The following is a 22,968-nucleotide window of genomic DNA, read 5'->3' as shown; positions in this document are numbered from 1 at the left end:
AAAATAAACAAGTACTAGAAAATATTGGGTGAAATTTTCTATGTATTATGAGTGGGCAAAACCTGCCTCATTGAAAAAATCTTTCCTGGCTGTATCTAAACCTGCTACACACACACACACACACACACACACACACACACACACACACACACAGTTTGACAATGACAACCTGAGAAAAAATATTTGCAACCTATTATTGTCCAAAGAATCATGTTCCTGAAATATAAAGAACATTATAAATAAAATGGCCAGCAAACCTATACAAAAATGGGCTGAAGAAATAAACAGATCTCAGGAAAAGAAATGCAAATAGCTATAACATATGGAAACATGCTCTGCTTAGCTCATAATGAACAAAATACAAATTAAACCACACCAAGATACCATTTCTCACTTGCATTGGCAAGATCCAAACGTTTGACCACATACTCAGTAGGTGAGAGAATGTGGGGGAATACAAATTCTCAGATAAGTATACAAAATGATACAACCCTTATGAATGAGATTTGGCAACATCTCCCAAAACTGCTTATATATTTACCTATTAACTCAACAATCGCACTTTTTTTTTTTTAACTTTTTCAGTGCTGGGGAAGGGTATCTAGGGCAAGTGCTCTACTGCTGAGCTATAGTCCCCCAGCCCTAACTTCTAAAGATACTGGGAATACAACAACAAATGTTTAAAACTTGTATTTACAAATCTATGTTATTCAAGCATTAATTATAATAATACAAGATGGTCACAAAAGGCTGAAACAACCGTCATCAATGAAAGTTGTTGAATAAACCAAAGAAGAAAGAAAATAATTTTAAATACTGCTAAGAGCTGGTTTCCAGAATATATATTTTTAAAATGAAGTAGAGAAAAATATTTGTAGAATACTAATTGTATCTTAGAAAGTGAAAAAAGATGAGTATATTATTTCTTATAGCTTTGAGGTAAAATTGACATGCAATAAATTACATGTATTTAAAGTGTGCAATTTGATAAATTTTAACATGAAATTATGAAATCACCATTATAATCAAGATAATATACACATCCTTTACTTCCAAAAATATTCTCATTCTCTAGGTAATTCTGCCCTTTGTCACCCTTCCTTCTTGCCCCCCACTTTCCCATTCCTCCAGCAAAATGTCTATCTTAATAGATTGCTTTGTATTCCTCAAGTTTTATGTGTATGGGATAATGTATTTTCTATGGCTTCTCTTATTCAGCATAATTTGAGATTCATCTACATCAGTTTATCTATCATCTATTTTTATTGCTGAGTAGCATTTCATTATATGTACATACCACAATTTGTCTATCATCTATTGATAGACATTTGGATTTTTTTCCAGTTTGGGGCTTTTACAAATATAAAATTCCTCCTATTGCTATATAACTTATCTTTTCTTTGGAAAAGAATGGTTGGATATGACTGGTATATGTTTACCTTTTTAAGAAGGTGATTCTACCACTTTATATCCCCACCAGCTGTGTACCCATCCAGTTCCTCCATCTCCAACCACTCAGCACAATTGTCTTTAATATTAGATATTTAATAAGTGTGTAGTGGTAACTCTTATGCTTCAAAATTGCATTTCCCTGATAATTATGTCAAGCATTTTTAATGTCTTTATTTACTATCTGTTTATCTTCTTTGATGAAGTGTTATTTTACAGGACTATATTTTTTCTAATGAGTTCTAAGAGTTCTTCATATATTCTTGATGCAAGTCTTGATAAATGCTTTACAGTAATTTCCTCCCAGCTTGTGTTTTGTCTATTTCATTCACTTCAAAGTGTATTTTGAATTACAGAGGTTTTAGTTTGATGAATCCCACATTGTCAAATCCTTTTTAATGCTTTTGTTGTCAAATTTAAGAAATCTTTGCCAAACCTAAGTTCAACAAAAATTTTTCTCTTATTTTTTTCCTAGAGGTTTTGTAGTTTTGAGTTTAATATTTAAGTCTGTGAGTTAATTCAGGTGTCTAATGCAAGGCATGGATCAATATTTTGCATATAAATATGCAGTAATTTCAGTACCATTTGCTGAAAAACTTCCCATTCTCTACTTGTCTTTCCATCTTTGTCAATGACTGTTGCCATATATATTGTGTATCTATCTCTGAATTCTTGGCTCTGTTCCAATGTTTTGTCTGCAATCCTGATTACTGTAGCTTTAGAATATTTCTTTTTCTTTTTTTCCTCTTCGTATGGTACTAGGGATTGAACACAGGACCTTGCATATGCTAGGCAAGTGCTCTACCACTGAGCTACATCCCCAGGCCTAGATTAAGTCTTGAAGCCACGTATTCTAGGTCTGTTGCAATCAGCTTGTCATTTTCTACAAAACTCTGCAGGAATTTTGATTGGAATAATGTTGACTCTGGTGATTAAACTGGGATGAATGGACACCTTAGTCTTCTGACTCATAAATTAGGTATATCTCTCCATTTAGGTTCTCTTTAATTTTTATCAGCAATATTTTATAGTTTTTAATATATACATTTTAGTTTTTGCCACGTTTATGTTTAAATACTTCATATTTTTATTCTATTGTACATGGAAATCTTTAAAATTTCAATTTCTAATTATTCATTGTTAATATATAGAAAATATAATTGCTTTTAGATGTAAATTTTATCTGTCAACCTTACAATAGCTTTTTTCTAGATCATACCAGATTGTATCTATATATATTCATGTTATCTGAAAAGAAAGAGAATTTTATTTCTTTCTTTCCAATCTGAGTGCATTTTATTTCTTTTTCTTGCCTTAGTATACTAGCTATTTCCTTACTGCACCCCAGTACAATGCTAAATAGATGTAATGAGAGTGGACATCTCTGTTTGGTTTCTGATCTTGGGGAAAAGTATTCAATTATCAACCATTAAGTATGAGGTTAGCTGCATTTTTTCAGAGGATATTTTAAGCTCCCTTCTATTCCTAGTTTGTTATTTGTTTTTCTACATCAATAATAAATGCTGAGGGGCTGGGGTTGATACTCAGTGGTAGAGCACTTGCCTAGCATGTGTGAGGCAATGGGTTCGATTCTCAGCACCACATATAAATAAGTGAATAAAATAAAAGTCAATCAAAATCTAAAAAAAATTTTTAAATAATAATCAGGGCTGATTTTTTTTTACATGTCGATGGGATTTATTGTCACCTACTTGTACATGCACAAAAAATAACAATATAATTTGGCCAATATTACTCCCCAACATTTCCCCCCTCTGCTATATTTTTTAAATGCTTGTTTTGTATCTCTTGAGCTAAACAAGAGTATGGGATATGTGTATGGAATAATGTATTTTCTATGGCTTCTCTTATTCAGCTTTTAGGTACATCAATGTGGTAAATTTCATTGATTTTCAAATGTTAAATAAATTTTGGATTCTTGACATAAATCCCCATCATCAGTCTAGTTTTTGTCTATGATGTATTTTCCTTTTACATATTGTTGTATTCGACTTAAATTTTTGTTTAGAATTTCTGTACAGATTCATTGGAGATCTCTTGAGAGGTATGTGATTTTCTTTTCTTGTTATATCTTTGTCTTGGTTTGGTGTAGTGATAACACTGGCTTCATAGGAGAAATATTTCCTTGCTTTAATATTCTACAAGGGTTTAGTATTACTAATACTATTAGGAATTAGTATCATTTCTTCCTTACAGGAATTGGATCACCAATAAAGCTATCTGGGTCTTATATTTTTTTCTTTGTAGAAAGGTTTTTACCTATACCTTCAATTTCTTTAATAGTCAACAAGGTTTATGAAGTTGTCTGTTTTTCTTGAGTGAACTTTTGCAATTTGTGGCTTAAATAGAATTTCTTCATTTCATCTAAATTGTCAAGTTAATTAACATAAACTGTTCATAATATCCCCATTATCAGTCTAGTATCTGTGAAATCTGTAGTTATATCCCTTCTCTGATTGCGGATATTGGTAATCTGTGTCTCCTCTTTTATTTCCCTCACTAGATGTTGATCAATTTTATTCATCTTAAAGAACTAGCTTTGGGTTTCATTGATTTTCTCTTATTTTCCTTTTTTAAAATTTTACTGACTTATAGTCTTTATTATATCTTTTTTTCTTGCTTACTTGGAGATTAACTTATTTTTCCTTTTCTAGTTTCTCATAGTAGGAACTAAAGTCGATGACTGGAGACTTCTTTTTTAATAAAGCTATCTTGGGCCTGGTAGTGCTATAAATTTTCCAATAACGCTTTAGTGACATTGCACAAATGGATATGTTGTTTTCAGTTTTATTGAACTCAAAATATGAATTTCTTCTTTGATTTATTTGACTCAAAAATTATTTAGCAGTGGGGGCTAAGGTTGTAGCTCAGTGGTAAAGTGCTTGCCTCACATGTGTGAGGCACTGGGTTCGATCCCCAGCACCACATAAAAATAAATGTACTGTGTTGTTCATTTATATATATATATATATATATATATATATATATATATATATATATATATATATATATATATAGCAGTCTGGCACTAAAGTTTTCAAATATTTGAGAAATTTCCAGATTTTTCCATTATTGATTTCTCATTTTATTGTGTTCAGAGAACAAGCTTTGCCTGACTTTGAATACTTTTATATTTACTGATAATTTTTTTAAGATCCAGAATACAGTTTATCTTGGTAAATGTTCCATGTGCACTAAGCTCCTTGGGAGTTTTCTATAAACGTCAATTAATTTCAAATGGATGGATTGATTATGTCATTCACACTTTCTACAATCTTACTTTTATTTTTCATTTTCTGCCAATTGCTGAGGAGAGGATATTAAAATCTCTAAATGTAATCAATAGGATTCATCATTTTCCTCATAATTCTATCAATTTTTATACTTCATGTATTTTGAAGGTCTAATATTAAAAGTACAAGCATTTAAGTTTATTATATAATCTTGACTAATTCCTTTATCATTAGGAAATAACTTTCTTGAGTCCCGATGATATATTTTGCCCCACAACCTCTTTTGGTTTAATGTAGCTACTCCAGATTTCCTTTCACTAGTGTTTAACATGAGATACCTTTTTCAATCATTCTAATTTTGACTTCTTTGTGTCTATTTACAGTGTTACTCCCTTAGACATCTATTTGGGTCTTGCTTCTTTAGGCAATATGACAATCTCTGTTTTTAACTGATGTATTTAGATACTTTCCACTTAATAGGATTACTGCTGTGCATAGGTGTAAGCTTAATATAATCTTCTATTTGTTCCTTCTGTTCTTTGTTCTTTTTCTTTTCTTTCTGTCTTCTTTTGCAGAAATACCACTATCGGTATTTTTAGTGATTCCTCTATTGGCTTATTAAGCTATAACTCTGTTTTCTAATCTTAGTGCTTCAGGGTTTAGAATGTACATCTTTAATTTGTCACAATATACCTTCAGATGATACTGTATTACTTCACATATTCAATAAGAACGTTACAATAATTACTACCCTTCTGAGATTTATACTGTTGTCATGTATTTTACTTTACATGTTTTCTAAATCCCATACTACACTGATGTTTGTCTTTAAACAGTCAATGACTTTTTAAAATGTTCAAATAAGAAAAATTATTTTAAATATTTATGCACACAGTCACCATTTTCAGTGTTCTTTACTCCTTTATTCCATTATTTCCATCTGCTGTCTTGGTGCAAGTGTAGGGTGAATTCTTTCAGCTTGTATGTCAGTACAAGTCTTCATTTTAGAAAGATATTTCACTGGGCATGATATTATCGGCCAACATTATTACTCTTCAAATATATTAAAGGTATCACTCCACTATATTCTCTTATGCCTAATTTCTGACAAGAAATCTGATGTCATCCTTAGTTCTTCTCTACATAAATGTTTTCTCTAACTGCTAAGATTGCTCTTTATCACTGGTTTTGAGCAATTTATTTATGATATAATATACCTTGATATAGCTTTATTCATGCTTTTTGTACTCTAGTTCCTTTTAATATCTTGGATCTGCAGATGTACAGTTTTCACAAATTTTTGAAAATTTTTGGCCATCATTTCTTAAAATATTTTTCTGAATACCTCTCAATGCTCAACTTGAAACTGTCCCACAGCTCACTGATGCTCTGGTTCACTTTTCTTTAACAGAAGAAATTTTCCCTGTGTTTCATTTGGGGTACTTCTCCTGTTATGTCCTCAAGTTCACTAACAATTTCATCACAAATGCTTATTCTGACATTAATCCCATCCACTGTGTTTATCATATATTTTCAACTCTAGAAGTCTGATTTTCTTAAAATGTATCTTCTATATCTCTTTTTACCTTTTTAACACACGAAATATAGTAGTAATAACTTTTTAAAAAATGCCATTACCTCATTCTAACATCTCCGGCAGTTCTCGGTTGGCTTTGATTGGATGATTCTTCTCCTCATCATTGTGGATTGTATTTTTCTTGCTTCTTTGCATGCCTGGTAAGCTTTGATTCGATGCCATACATTACGAATTACTATTCTTAATATTTTGTATACAATTAAATTACTGGAAACAATTTGATTCTCTTGGGTCTGAATATTTGCTAGGTATTACATAAATTGTAATAGTCAGTCCGAGGTAACGCCCTTCTGATTATTCTACCCAACTTCCTTAGATAGTTTTTTCCAGGTGCTATTCTGGTCCCTGTGTTAGGACCTGTTCCTTCTAATCACTTAAGATTGTTTCTCTGACTTGCTAAGCAGTTTCATCACACTTATGTGCAGATCAATACCCTGCTGAACACTCAGAGAGCCTTTCACAGATTTCCAGAATTGTCTCTCAATGTAGCAACCTTCTTTTGGTACTCCACCCTGTGAATTCTAGTCACTTCGGTTTTCCTGGAATCTCAGCACCATCTCTCAATTCATGGTATCCTCTGGTTCTGCCTGACTTCCCCTTCTTTGTCATGGCTTGGGAATCTCTTAACATAGTAAAAGCTGGGACAACTAAAGAGCTCACAGCATTTGTTCCTTATGTTTCCAGAATCATTCTTTGTTGCTTGATCTTCAATGTTGCTGGATCTTCAAATTTTATCTGTTTGTGGGTTTTTTTTTTCATATTTATTTTAGTTGTTTCAGTTGGGAAGGTGAAGCCAGTACCTATATAAAGCTATCATAGCTAGATGTAAAAATCATTTGCTTTTCTTTTTCTTTTTATGGTGCTGGGGATTGAACACATGGCCTCCTGTATGGTAGGCAAGTGCTCTACCACTGAGCTACATATCCCTTTTCTCATTTGCTTATTTTTTTAATAACAGAATACATAATGAAATAAATTTTAAAAGTTAACTATAAAAGAGAGTAACATCAGGGTAGACAGAACTGGGACAAAAGCTAGAATTCTTTCAAAATCAGGCAGGAGAATCACAAGTTCAAAGCTAGCCTCAGCAACTTAGCAAGTCCCTACGCAATTTAGTGAGAACTATCTCTAAATAAAAAATAAAGAGGCTAGGTATGTGGCTCAGTGGATAGGAGCCCTGGGTTCAATCACCAGTACTAGAAAACAGAAACAACTTATTTTTACAAATTAACTTTGGCTCTTCTAAATATTTAAATAATTGTAAAATAAACAAAAAAATCTTTATAAAGTAATACCTAAATATTGAAAGCAAAAATGAAACAACCTGTGACATCAAGTTGGTGACAAACCACAGAAATGAATTAGTTCAAACATACCTTAGTGGGATATAGCTTAAAGACAAGAGAATTTCATTTCAGGAATACATTCCTGAAAGTATTTTAAATAACATAAATATAGTCTTGTGTTGCTTAATGATGGGAATAAATTCTGAGAAACACATCTTAGGCAATTTCAGCATGTAAACATCATTGAGCATACTTATACAAACCTAGAAAATATAGCCATTTCCACACGTAGGTATTCATATATGGTATATCATCGCTTTGGGGATAAAAACCTATAAGATATTATTATACTGAATTCTGTAGACAATTGTAACATTGTAAATGTTTATATATCTAAACATATCAAAACACAAAAAAGATATTAAAAATACTAGGTGACAAGAATTTTTTAGCTCCATTATTATGCACTAATGACCAAAATGTCATTAAGTGGCACAAGACTGTAAACAATTATACTGATGTCATTTAAAACTGGAACTCCAACATCAGAGAAAGAAAACACAAATCTAAGATAGATGAAGTGAAGTAAAATCTCTCCTGAATTTTCATGGGAATTATCTAAATGACATGATGAAAAATCCCCACATATTTCTGAGCTTTGTTCACTAAAAAGGCCTACAAATGACAGTCAATTTGAGCAATAAGCAATCCTAGTACTTGGAATGTAGCCTCTAAATATCATTTCCTATTGAAAGGAACCAAAGTTCTTTTAGAGAAATAGTTCCTTCAAGGTCTGGACAGGGAATGTTTAAGATGAACTTGGAATATCTCATAGTTCAAAAGCAAGGGAAATAGGTAACAATGACCACTAGGTGGTGGCAAAGGGTCCCAGGAGCCAAGATAAAGAGGCTTCTACAAGGCAAAAGGGGGAGAAATTGAGCATCAGGTAAGAACAATTACTATTCCTAACTGGATTAAACACACCAAATATTTTTAAATGCATGACGTCATATTGACTCTTAAATAAAAGTTAAAAAGATTTCAAAAGCCCCTTTGGGTATCATTTGATAATGCTAGAATACCACCTTACTATTCTGAAAAGTAATGAAGAAAAGGAATCAAATGTTTATCTCCTGCCTTAACTATACAAACCAAATATCTGTGTAAAGAATAATCAATCATAGCCAGGCGTCGTGGCACACACTTGTAATCCCAGTAGTTCGGGAGGCTGAGGAGGGAAGATAGCAAGTTCAAAGTCAGCCTCAGCAAAAGCGAATTGCTAAGCAACTCAGTGAGACCCTGTATATAAATAAAATACAAAATAAGGCTGGGGATATGGCTCACTAGCCAAGTGCCCCTGAGTTTAATCCCCAGTACAAAAAAAAAAAAAAAGAAAGGAAGAAAGAATAATCAATCATAAATTTTTATTTGTATAGGCATCCCAGCCTTTAAATGAAGAAAGAAAAATCCCAGCAACTCAGACCATTGCTATTTTGCAACCTGTAATATATTAGCAAATCTCACCAAGGTCACTGTTGACTAGTAGTCAACATCAAAGGAGAGGACATGCAGATGTCAATGCAATATTTTATTAAGTTTTCATAAGAAACAGAATTGAACCTAAACCTGACTACCAATTTCCAAGAAATATAAAGCAACAGAGAAAGGCTGAGGTTGTTAGCTCAGCACTTGCCTAGAATGCATGGAGCCCGAGGTTCAATCCCCAACACCACCAAACAAACAAACAAAAAAGGCAATAGAGAAAACAGGTTAAATTGTTGTACCAGGGGGATGTCATTTATTCACCAAAGCTACAATATATCCTAGAAGTCCCACAAACATATTTTTTTCAATTATCGCAAAAAGTTACAACAAAAGGATAAATCAATAGAGAGTAACTTATATGAGACTTGTTCTCCCACTGAAAGCAACCAGAAAGTTGGAATATATATATATATATATATATATATATATATATATATATATTTTTTTTTTTGGTATCAGGGATTAAACTCAGAAGCACTTGATCACTGAGCCACATCCCCAGTCTCAGCCCCATTTTGTATTTTATTTAGAGACAGGGTCTCACTGAGTTACTTAGCACCTCACTTTTGGCTTTGAACTCATGATCCTCCTGTCTCAGCCTCCCGAGCCACTAGGATTAAGGCATGTGCCACCATGCCCAGTCAAAATATATTTTTAAAGAGCTATTTTTCAGATAGAAAGCCACAAGGGACATGCAACTGTCACCCCTAAGAGCAGGAGAACAAATAGATGAGCATTTCACCTGGAGGCACCCTCTAGACCTCAGTTTGGGAAGGGGAACCCAAATAGGGCATAACAGTCTCACTGAGGAGAGAGAGACCAGAGTTCCAGGAGATTAAGCAGCCAAAAATATGTAGAGAAAACTACCAGAAAGATGGGAGCCACAAAGAAAGAGAGTTCCAGAAATCTGCATGGAGGTGGTCTTCAGTTTGGGGCTACATTCTAAGCAGTACCTGCGAGGGCCAAGAACAACTATAAGCTAACCAATCCCACAGTTGGCACTAAGCTGGGAGAAGTCTGGATTCCAGCTAGCCAGAGAGAGTTGACATACAAAAACAGTATGATCAACAAGCTCATGAAGAAGTATTTGATCCAGGCATCATGGCACATGTCTGTAATCCCAGCAACTCAGAAGGTTGAGGCAGGAGGATCCCAAGTTTGAGGCTGGCAACTTATCAAGGGCCTAAGCAAGTTAGTGAGACCCTATCTCAAAAGAAAAAAAAAAGTTCACTCAATATCATTAATTATCAGGAAATAAACTCACAAAGACATACCCACTAGAATGGCCCAAGTGTTAGTGAAGATGAAGTCAAGTGGAAGTCTCCTAAATTGCTGGTGGAAGTATAAAATGATTGTGGTCATTTTTTAGCATGGCTTGACAGTATCACATAAGATAAAAACATACATTAAACGTAGGAGGCAATTGCACTCCTAGATATAAATGAGTCCATTTATAGTGGCATATATATGAAATAGTACTGTAGGAAAAATGAATCTATAGTTTAAAAAAAAAAGTTATCAGTGGTTGCCTGGAACAGGTGGTGAAGGAACTCACTGGGAAGGATCCCAAGGAAACCCCTTTTCTAGTGAAAAAACTGTTCTATATCTTGATTATGGTAGTTTTTACATGGGTATCTACATTTGTTAAAACTCAGAGTGTGCTTGCTTTGGCAGCACATATACTAAAATTGGAACAATACAGAAAAAATTAGCATGGTCCCTGAGCAAGGATGACACCCACATTTGTGAAGCATTCCATAGTTTTGTGGAACCAACCCTTCAACAGATGAATGGATAAAGAAACTGTGGTACATATATGAAATGGAATATTACTTATAGCCTTAAAAGAGAAAAAAATTACGGCATCTGCGGGTGAATGGGAATATCAGGTTAAGGGAAGTAAGCCAATCCCCAAAACCAAAAGCTGTATGTTCTCTCTGAAAGTGGATGCTGACCCATAATGGGGGTAAGGTGGGTGGTAAGAGGCATGGAAAGAATGGAGGAACTTTGACTGGGCAAAGGGGAGGTAGGACAGGTGACGGGGCATAGGGATAGGAAAGATGGTGAAATGAGATGAACCTTATTACCCGAGGTACATGTAGGAATACAAATGTGTTGTGTACAACTAGGAAAAGTTTTGTTCCATTTATATACAATGAATCGAAATGCATTCTGCTATCATGTATAACCAATTAGAACAAATTAAAAAAAACTCACTGATATTAGCTATCAAGGAATTACTGTTAAGTTGGGTGATGGCCCGTGGGTTCATTATACTACTCTCTGTGCTTTTCTTTAAAGCTTTTCTAATTAAATTTATTTTTTAACTAGTACATAGAAACAAACATTATAATTATTGAAGTAGGTAACATGACATTTTGATGCATGATTATACTATGTAACGTTTAAATCAGTTAAATATATCTACCTCCTCAAACATCATTTCTCTATGGTAAAACTTTCACAACCTTTTCTTCTAGTATTCTAAAATGTACAGTATGTTATGGTTACCTATAGTCCCCTACTATTCTCTCTGCTCTTATTTGAAAGTTTCCATGATAAAAATACTAAAAATAATTTTTAAATTAAGATATAACTTCAAATATTTAAAGGATTTCTATGTAGAAAAGAATTCAGTTTTATAGAGGAAATCATGTGGAGGAAAATTTGGAGTCAATACAAGGATGAACTAGACAACAGAAGAACATATAGCCTTGTAAGAGAGTGACTCATGCTAGGAAATACTGGTGTACAGGCCTCATAACTACTCGTCAGGGCCACAGTAAAGAAAATAACAGCAATGAGTGAGAAACTAGACTAACAGCCTTCCAAGGTTTCTTCTAACACTAAGATTCTACTAAGATTCCATTGATCAATGAACCTGATTGGTGCACATCTCCCAAACACATCAGAGCCTATTACTCTCCAGTCCTATCAGATATCATACTACTTGTTTAAGATTTTACATTGATTTGTTCATAATTTTTGCATATATTTGTTAAGTCCTTTTCTTAAGGCTTTCAAAAATCACAATCATGCCTTACACCTGTTAGACTCTTTTAGTCCTCACACAATGTCCTGTACATACTGGGCCATCAAAATGCCTTTTTGAAATCTCCTTTCAAATCAGTCTTTTAACATTGTGCCTCTTCTTTGCCACTCACGTCTATGTCTTACCTATCACCGTACAATCACTGACACACCTGCACCACATTCGTGTCCCCTGACCTAGACCTAGAGGAGGGCTCTGTGCATACCTAAAAATATGAATAAAGAAATCCTTTCCATATCGTGAGGCTGTTAACTTTCCAAGTGATGCTGATTCATTCTGATAATCAAATTATGACTGTGGAAGACTGCTTTAATCACTGGAAATATCATTATTCTAACTGCCTGGCTTGTACATACCCCTTACCCAGGTGGCTGCCACCATCATGAACAAACATGGAGCCAACTGAAAAATGATTTGTTTCTCCCCACCACATCTTTTCCACCCTGGTGGTCTTTCCTCCCCAGGTATTCATTGATTTATACCACCTTCTGACTGCCTACATGAGAATTAGGGGGTGTGTAGGGGTAAAACCCTTCAAAATGCCAGACACCTCACCAGACATTTTACCTTGTCAAATCATTTAATTCTTATGATTGGAGTAAGCATTATCTACATTTTTCAGATGAGGAAAACTTTTTTCAAAAGTTTACTTATTTGCCCAAACTTCTAAATGATAACCTTGGGATTTGAAACCACATCTACCTGGCTTCAAAATCTATACATTTTACAAGGAAAACAACAACATCATCTTTCTTACATAAGCCTTGAAATAACACAATCTACAGGAAACAACTTCAGTTGAGGAGGATTACTGTCACAAAGGCCCTAGGACCTCCAACCTCTAAAAGCTTTCTCATTCCTATAATTAAATTCTAAAAGTCCAATATCAACAAATACCAATGGGGGGGAGGTAAGTCCTAAAATGCTTAGATAAGCTTCTAGACAGATTAAATGTCTTGTTTGAATCATGATTTTCTTTAGAAAGATCTTTAGAAAGATCAGTGACTCTTTCTAAGAAACAGATCTAACCTAATTCCTTTTCATTCTTAAAACTTTCTAAGGATCCCCACTATTAATGGTCTAATGCTACTTTGGCTCATGACTTCAGTTAAGATTTGCTGGCCTCTCCAACAGGCCCATCCCCCTCCAACTTCACACTTTACAACACCAACTATTCACATTCTCCTGCCCTCCCCAAATATCCTTTCTTCATGTTTCCATTTCTCTGAACACATTTCTTCTGACTGCCAGCTTCCCCCACCACCCCAGCCTGTCTAATCAACAACAAACCACATGTCAGAATCCTGTTTGCCCTTTGCCTGTGCTTCAAACACATCTCAACCACTTTCTGACCTTATTGATCACCCTTCCAACCATAATAAATGCATTTATGGACAATAATGTTCTACCATCGAATAAATACCTCTCTTTCTGTCATTATCTTACTGTGTTTCAAGTGAATGCTGTTATCTCCCTGCCAGAATGAAAGGTTCTGAGGGGAAGAACCAAGTTTTTATAGGTGTGCAAATGTCCAGCCTTGGTAGACAGCAAATCTTCCTCATGTGCTAAACCAAGTAGCCATTAAAGCCACACCCCTATGGCTTTTGTTTCAGGAGCTATCTACTCAAAGGATCAGGAGTAATTTTCATAAAGACATTTTAAGTTCTTCACTTCATGACCAGAAGCCACTTAAAAACTAATAAATAATCAACATTCTAATTGAAGAAACTATGTCAAACTTACCATCTTAGACAAATAAAGCAAGAATGAATGTAACAAGAAAAGTATGGTGGTGGCATCTTCTGGCTCTTCCACCTTTATCTCTAGTTGGTTTTCTGTATCAGCAGCATCAACAGGAGTACCTTCTGTTATAAGTAGCTCTAAAATTGAAAGGGGAAATGGCTATTTTATTTTATGCTATAGAATAAGAATTGTCTCTCTTCAGTTTCAATATTCATCGAGTGTTTCACTAAATATATGAGTCACAGTGCCTGGAATATTTGGCTCTCCTAAAGACAATTAACACAGAGAAGAAAACTTCATAATCCTAATTAGAGCTATTAGACCCTTCAATTATAAAATTAACAATCTCTAGTCTACTCTCCACTACTTCAATGGCCATAGAACTGCTACCAGAACAATATTCACTCAAGGGAAAATTTAAAACCAGAGATATATAGACCAGGGTCACATTCAACAAACATGGATTTAGTGCTGGTGAAACCTTGTGTTTAAAATTTTAGGAAAGCTGAAATAGAGGGAGTCTTGGTTTGCAGATTTGCAGGTGGAATGAGCCAAGGCTTAACACAGTATCTGGCACCTGGCAGAGATACTCAACAATTATTTATTGAATGCACAGATGACAGCTATTTAAAAAGAACACAGTAATATCAAGAGAGACTAAAGGGAATTGGATACAGACCTGCATTGAGGCTCTGTGAATGAGGTAGAATTCCAGTAAGAACTGAGAGCTTGTAGGGGTGGAATTTCAGTATGAGTTACAGCCTAGGGTACGTTTGATTAAACAGCAGGAGTCCAACATGCAGTTATTAAGAAGTTGGACCAGTTGCTTCTAAGGTCTTTCTCAACCCTGAGATTCCCATTCACTACTATTTTTTTAAGCTTTTGCCTATTTTTTTTTAGTTTAGTTTTTGATGGACCTTTATTTTATTTATTTGTATGCAGTTCTGAGAATCAAACCCAGTGCCTCACATGTTAGACAAGCGCTCTACCACTGAGCTACAACCCCAGGCCCTCCATTCACTATTGGTCTATGAATTTGACTGCTGGTGAAGTCTGCACCATAGGCTCAGCATCTCAGCAACCTGAGCGGGCTGGCTGAGGCACCGGCAGAGCCGGAGGGGACACACGCAGGGTCCTGAGGCTCTGTCACTCCTGCGCCCCACCCGTCATCCTACGACCCCCTAGCCCAGCCCACGGGGCAGGGGACCGGGGGATCAGAGCCCCATGCGGCCCCAAAGAGCCACCATGGAGACCCTGGGCTGCCCGCCCACCTGTGGACTCACTGCTGCATTCGTCGTCTGCACAGAGTTTGTGCTTCCACAAGGGCCAGCCGGTGCTCGGGTCCAGTTGGCCCGGCACTCGCCAGGTCAGCCACAGCACGAACAGCAAGAAGAGCAGCACTGGCGCTGCAGCCATGTTGTGGTCACCTTGGGGAGTCGGTGACAGGGTGGAGTAGGCTGTGGCGGGCGTCAGGGGGCGGAGGCGGGGCTCAGGGGGGCGGGTGGGGTCGGTAGCAAAGCACAGAGGGGTGGCGCCCGGGAAGGCTTAAGCCTTTCCCGGGTGACACCTCAGCAGGGATATCTGGGGGTCAATCCACAGACTCTACTGGAGAACACACGGAGCTGGAGCTCCGTCCTTCTCTAGTCAAGACCTTCTCATGGACTGAAGACCTTCTCCTCTAGTCGCTGCCTTGGCAACTAGAACTCTCCTTCTCGTCCAATCACCTGCCTTTGCTCCTGTGACCTCACAAGCGACCCTCCACATGATTCTAGTAGTCACCCACCCATCCCCCCCCCTGCCAACTGGTCCTTTCTGGCTTTCCTTAATGTCTCATTTCTGGTCCATCCTAAACTAGCCCACTCCACTTCACCATCACTCCCATCCCCCATTCCTGGTCTGGTACCTCCTTTTCTGAACTACCAAATCCCACCCATGACTTGTCACAGCTAGTCTATGGTTCCAGGCTCCCTCCCCTTCAATCTCTTTGAGGTTCCTTGAAGCCCCACCCCAAGATCCCTCTGATTAGGAAAGGGGAAGGTGAATAGAACTGTGAGTGAGGGTGTAAACTGGAGACAGTGGCCTGCTTTTTTTTTAAGGCGGGGACAGGTGGGGGCAGAGAGATGGACATTAGTCTTCAGGATAAGATCTTGAGATTCTTATCTTTATCCGTAAGGGAAGAAATTATTTAATTCAAAAGCATATTTTTAATTCTCATTTTGTGCTACCAAAGCCCTAGCATGGTGTGGGAGTGGATGAAAATCAAAAGACAAGATATCTGGTCCTGGTCGGAAAAAGTCCACAACTTAGTGGGAACCAACTGACAAAACCGATTGTCAGAGAAGAAAGCTAGTAGCTAACATTTCTTGAAAGCTTTATGTTTAGTTGTTATTCTGAAGGAAATTTTATTTTATTTTTTCTGACCTCTAAGAGGGATCTTACATTTTTCTACTTCCCTTTCCAAGACTATTCCCTCTTTTGCACTGTGTAATCTTGAATTTAAATCTGAATTAGTTGCATTGATTTTCCCTTGTGATAATAGTCAAATTATGATACAATTTGAATTATTGAAATGCATATGGAGGGGTTTCTTTTCTTATTTTTAATGAAAACTCACGTTTTTTAAAATTAGCACCTAGGGGACTATAGGTGGAGACTTAATATGTAGAGTCATCAGCATGATAATTGTGATTAAATAAACACAAATCAGTTCATGACAGATGATTTCACTTACTATTATAATCAGCTTTCTCCTCTATAAAACAGCACAATTAGTCCTAAATTGACATTCACTAATTGTATATTAGAGTTTCAAGGAAAACAATGAAGAGTTGGTAACTAGCATAATGATTGAGATGTGTTTTGACATCAGTAATTATTATTATTTTTAAGATGGGGGTCTTGCTATGTTGCCTAACCTGATCTCCAACACCTGGACTCAAGCAATCCTCCTGGCTTGGCCTTCTGAGTAGTTAGGACTACAAGTCACCAAACCAGCCCAGTAATTATTGTTTAGTAGATCTCTTTTTGGACACTAAAATCACTACTAATATGATTGTATATGTTTGAAATTGGTTTTAGGAGCAACATACAGATTTGATGCAATTCCCATCAAAATACCCATGAATTGGTGTGAATATACTTAGTATACAATGAGAGATATGAAAAATTGTGCTCTATATATGTAATATGAATTGTAAAGCATTCTGTTGTCATATATAAATTTAAAATAATAATAATAATAATAAATGTCATTTTTCCAGAACTAGAACAAACAGTCCTGAAATCCATTTGGAAGAATAAAATATTCAGAATAGCCAAAACAATTCTAAGTCAATAAAGCAAGCTGGAGGCATCATCACAATACCTGACTTCAAATTGTACTACAAAGCTATGGAAATAACCACTGCATGGCTCTGTCATAAAACCAGATACATAGACCAATGGGAAAGAAGAGAAGACACAGAAAAAGATCCAACACAGTTAACACTCATCTGATTCTCGACAAAGATGCCAAAAACATATTGGGAGAAAAGACAGGCTTTAAACAAGTGGTGCCAGGAAAATTGGTTATCCATATGTAGACAAATAAGATTAGACCCTGTACAAACTTGAAAGAGATCAAAAGCCCAGGAATTAGACCAGAAACTATGCAAATCCTTGGAAGAAAATATACATTTGAGACTCCAGCATATAGGTACAGGCAATGACTTTCTTATTAGAACTCCTAAAGCTCAGAAAATAATGACAAAAGTTAATAAACAGAATGGCATCAAATTAAAAAGCTTCTGCACAGCAAAGGAAACAATTAGTAACATGAAGAAAGAACCTAAGGAATTGGAGAAAATATATTTGCTACTCTTTTTTTTTTAAGAGAGTGAGAGAGAATTTTTTAATATTTATTTTTTAGTTTTTGGCGGACACAACATCTTTGTTTGTATGTGATGCTGAGGATCGAACCTGCACTGCATGCATGCCAGGCGAGCGTGCTACCGCTTGAGCCACATCCCCAACCCTGCTAACTACTCTTTGACACAGGATTAATATCCAAACTATATAAGAAACTTTTAAAAACTTAACACCAAAACCTCAAATAACCTAGCTTAATTGGGCAAATGAATTAAACAGATACTTCTCAAAAGAAGAAATAAAAATGTACAACAAATCTATAAAAATGTTCAACATCATTAGCAATTAGGGAAATGCAAATCAAAACTACAGTGAGCTTTCATCTCACTTTAGTCAGAATAGCAGCCATCAAGAATATGAACGATATGGGGCTGGGGTTGTGGCTCAACAGCACATTGCTTGTCTAGCACGTGCAAGGCCCTGGGTTCGATCCTCAGCACCACATTAAAAATAAATAAATAAAAATAAAGGTATTGTGTCCAACTACTTAAAAAAAAGAATATGCACAATAATAAATGCTAGAGAGAATGTGGAGAAGAAGGGACACTTTTTTCTCTGTTGATAGGATTATAAATGAATATAACCACTATTGAAATCAGTATGGAGGTTCCTCAAAAGACTAGGCAGGAGACCACCATATAACCCAGCTATACAACTACTCAATGTTTATCCTAATGAATTAAAGTCATAATACTAGAGTAGTACATGCATACCCATGTTTATAGCAGCACAATTCACAGTTGCCAAACTATGGAACCAAACTAGGTGCTTATCAAGGATGAATAAATAAAGAAAATGTGGCATATACACACAATGGAGCTTTATTCAGCCATAAAGGTGAATTATGTCATTTGCTGGAAAATGGATGAAACTTGAGAACATTCTGTTACACAAAATAAGCTAAACTCATAAGATCAAGGGAGCCTATGTTTTCTCTCGGATGTGGAAGCAAGAGAGGAAAAAGGAAAAAAAAGTGAAAATCAAATGGAGATCAGTAGAGTGTAGGAAAGAGACCAGGAGAGGGAGGAGTGAAGGGAAAATACTGGGGAATGATATTGGCCAAACTGTAGTGTTATATTGTGCATGTGGAAATATGTAACGACAAATACTGCCATGATTTACGACTATAATGTATCAACAAAAAAATGGAAAAAATAAAAGAAAGCAAACAAAAGAACAAAATTGCTTTCATGTATATATGTATGTATGTATGTATGTATGTATGTATACAGCCTAGCCAAACATCTATTGTGAGCATAACATTAATACTCTGGAACAGTGTTGAGCAAATCATAGCTGTAAGCCTGACACTGTTTTTTTAAATTGTTCCCTTTATTCCTTTTTTCTCTTTCTTTCTTTCTTTCTTTCTTTCTTTCTTTCTTTCTTTCTTTCTTTCTTTCTTTCTTTCTTTCTTTCATTCATTCCTCTCTCTCTCTCCCTTCCCTCCTTCCCTCCCTCCCTCCCTCTCCCCCCCCTCTCTCTCTCTCTTTCTTTCTTTCTTATTTCCCAGGCTGGCCTGAACTCCTAGGCTCAAGTAATCTTCCTGCCTCAGCTTTCTGAGTAGTTGTGACTGTTGGAGCACACCACGGTGTCCAACAATGACACTTGCTTTTGTAAACAAAGTTTTATTAGAACACAGAAGCTTATATTATTTACCCATAGTCTAGGCTGTTTTTGTGCTACACTGGCATTTGAGTGGCAATTAAGACTTGCCTACAAAGTCTAATATGTTTATTATCAGTCTCTTTTCAGAAAAAGTTTGTTGATCCATGATTAGATTATAGACTAAAGTCAGCAGAATGAATACATAAACATTTCTTTTCTTACGACTAAAATTGGCTGTATGAAATGAGATAAATGATCTATTAATTGCCAAGATATATGTCTCTTCCCTATAGAAAGTGTGTATTCAGGACTAGAAATCTTGGCACTGTGTCATGTCAAATGTAGGAAAAAACCTGGCAGTTCATTTTGATGAGACTTAAGAAATTTCTTTTCCAGGGCATTTTGAGGTGTATCTAAAATTTGTAGATAATACAGGGAAGAACATTTTAATCTGCAAATAGATTATGTTCATTATTAGTTTGTAATCATTTCACAACTATCATATAATATTAAAGCATCATAAGAGACTGCCTATCATAATAGAAACTTTTATGACTCTAGCCATTAACTTGTATTTTTCTACTTATTGTAGACCCATACTTTTAAGCTAGTGCTATTGGTAAAATATATGATTATTTAACTCTGATTGCCTTATAAATTTTGACCAGTTTATTTTTCAGATATCCATTTTGGGGTTTACTCTTTCAATTAATTTTGGGTTCCATGGGCAATGAAATTGTTGTTGAATATGTAAGATGTTGCAGTTTCTATGTAAGTTCACCTAAGTTCTTCTACCACTATTGATGGGCAAGGATATAACTAATTTAGTACTTTTACTTGAAACTGTTATAGTTCTACTGTACGGGATTTGTTTTCCTGACACAAAAGAGTATAAAACTAGAAAAACTAAACATTTTCAGGTATTAATTTCAGAGGGATGAAGCTCAAGTAAGATGGTGGTCATACTGAGTTAAGGAGAAAATTATCAAAGTGCAAGATTATCATAGTGGTTGGAATTTTGTGGACAAGAATGTCTGAGCTATTTATGGTGGGTGCAATGTGATTATGTGTGTGTGTTAGAGAGAGAGAATACTAAAAGCCTGGAGGAAATTTATTTTTGATATGAATGTACCAGATGAGACTCTTTAAGGCTTAGCAGAGTTTGACTGCTATAAAGGAGACTGAAGATGATGCTAAATGGCAATGTTGGAAGAAATTAGGTTTTCAGCAGAGTCAGGTTGCAGCAGCTTCACTAATATATCAGGTACTTAATTAAGAGTTCATAAATAAGCCTTAGCAAAAAGAACCACACAAAAAAGAGTAAAGGGAAAATGGTAGACCTAAATTTGAAACCAAAATTGATTCATGCTGAAAATGTATGAGGAAGCCAGAAAGGAAAAAGGAAAAGAAAGGTGTGTGTGTGTGTGTGAAAGGAATCTGAGGGCAATCAAAGGGAGATCAGTAGAATAGAGGAAAGGGATCAGGGGAGAGAGGAAAGCAGGTAAAAGAGAAATACTCAAGAATGATATTGGCTAAGTTTTATCACTATATTGTACATATGTATGAAAACATAACAACAAATCCCACCATTATGTACAAGTATAATGCACCATGAAATATGGAAATAAAGAAAAATACCAAACCTAGTGAGGCACGGAATATGCTTATAATCCCAGTGACTCAGGTGGATGAAGCAAGAGGATCACGAGCTCAAAGCCAGCCTTAGTAAATAGAGGTGCTAAAGCAGCTCAGCAAGACCCTGTCTCTCAATAAAATACAAAATAGGTCTGGGGATGTGGCTCAGTAATTGAGTACCCTGAGTTCAATCTCTGGAACCAAATAATAATAATAATAACAATAATAATAATAATAATACCAAATCTAATATGATCAAAACAATTCACCAGTAATTAGCCTGCATGACACATAAAACAGAATATCCTTTATAGGAAGAAAACATAATCCAGACTTCCTATGATGTATCATCTATAAATGACCAGAATATAATTAAAAAAATTTTTTTGGTACCAGGGATTGAACCCAGGGGTGCTTAACCATTGAGCCACAACCTCAGCCCTTTTTTGCATTTTATTTAGATACAGGGTCTCATTGAGTTGCTAAGTGCATCCCTTAGTTGCAGAGGCTAACTTTGAACTCTTGATCCTCCTGCCTTAGCCTCCTGAGTCGCTGGGATTATAGGCATGTAGAATATCATTAAATTTTGCCAGAATGCAAAGAAGATAGAAAAATGAGAACCACAAGAGAAAATATCACATATAAAAAAAGTTCCGTGAGCTGACCCAGATGTTAGGATTAGCAGAAAAAATTTAAATAGTTTTTATAACTAATTTCAAGGAGTTAAAGAAAAGCTTAATCATAATGAATACGTAGATATGGGTGTCAACATATAAATGAAAAATTTCTTTTAAAAGAAATAAAAAGTACGGTATTGGAAACGAAAAATTCATGAAACAAATCTATCATCAGATTGTATAGTGCAAAAACAGCAAAAAGTTAACTTGGAGATAGACCAATAAAAATTATCTGGTCTAAAAATTAGAAAGAAAAAAATAGAGACTTGGTTACTATCAATACAAAGTGACCTAACATACATATAATTACATTTCTAGAAGAATAGAGGCATAAATTGTACAGAAAAAAAATATTTAAGACAATGATGACTAAAATTATCCCAAATTAACAAAAAAGATGTCAAGAGATTTAGGAAACTCAGTGAATACTAAGGTTAGTTACAAAGCAAATCACATCTAGATGCATCAGAGTCAACTGTAAATGATCAATTAGAAGGAAAAAGGTCTTGAAGGCAATTAGAAAAAAGTGGTGTGTTATGCATTGGTAAAAATGACTAAAATGATAGCTGACTTCTTATCAGAAATGAGAGGTTAAAGTTAATGGAAAGGTTTAAGGTGCTAGAAGACAAAAACTGCTAATCCAGGATAAATCTCTTCAAAACTGAAAGCAGAATAGACATTTTAAAATAAATAAAAAGTAAGAAAATTCAATACCAATAGATCTCTACTATTAACAATGCTAAAAGAACCTCTTCAGGATAAAAGGAGATGATCCATCAGGTAGAAACAGATGCACTGTGTGTTTTAGTTAACTGTGTAATAAACTTAATGGTTTAAAATAAAAATTCTTTGTTATTTTTTCCTTATTCTATGATTTGGCTTTACATAACCTGATGAGTCCTTTGCTCTAGGTATTTATTACTGCTTATGTGGTTTCCTTTCGCAGGGATTGTTTAACCAAAGGTAGAACTGACAAAATCCTCCTACCTCAGCCTCCTGAGCCACTGGAATTACAGGTGTGCACCACCACTCCCGTCGGAAAGCGAAGCAAAATCCAAAGGACCACCAGGTAAAGTGACATCTTACTCCCCTAGTCCAGCCGCCGTCCCCTCTCCACAATCTCTATTTGCAATGGAAATCTTACACCTTCTGGATGGGACAGAATGATGCAAATCTCTGGCCAAACAAATGGGAAGGCAGCATCCTATAGTCAGTTCTT

General features: G+C 35.5%; 1 protein-coding gene and 1 non-coding gene across 5 annotated transcripts in view; one reads left to right on the top strand and one right to left on the bottom strand.

The window, feature by feature from the left end:
• Nucleotides 1-22,968, bottom strand: part of LOC144375141 (transport and Golgi organization protein 1 homolog) — a 133,953-nt gene that overhangs the window by 21,757 nt on the left and 89,228 nt on the right. For 2 of the 4 annotated variants that reach the window (XM_078038721.1, XM_078038725.1), the window contains exon 2: nt 13,927-14,063. In XM_078038721.1, coding sequence (XP_077894847.1) covers nt 13,927-14,063 — 137 coding nt within the window. Of the gene's footprint in view, nt 1-13,926; nt 14,064-22,736; nt 22,878-22,968 lie in introns of those variants that run through there. The other 2 variants (XM_078038723.1, XM_078038724.1) reach the window with 2 other exon arrangements.
• LOC144375546 (U6 spliceosomal RNA) lies at nt 10,790-10,896 on the top strand. Its single transcript, XR_013435613.1, has one exon. It is a non-coding gene; the product is annotated as a U6 spliceosomal RNA (small nuclear RNA).

Source organism: Ictidomys tridecemlineatus, chromosome 2 (genome assembly GCF_052094955.1).
Source record: "Ictidomys tridecemlineatus isolate mIctTri1 chromosome 2, mIctTri1.hap1, whole genome shotgun sequence".
NCBI lineage: Eukaryota > Metazoa > Chordata > Mammalia > Rodentia > Sciuridae > Ictidomys > Ictidomys tridecemlineatus.
This window is presented reverse-complemented; position numbering and strand designations above follow the sequence as displayed.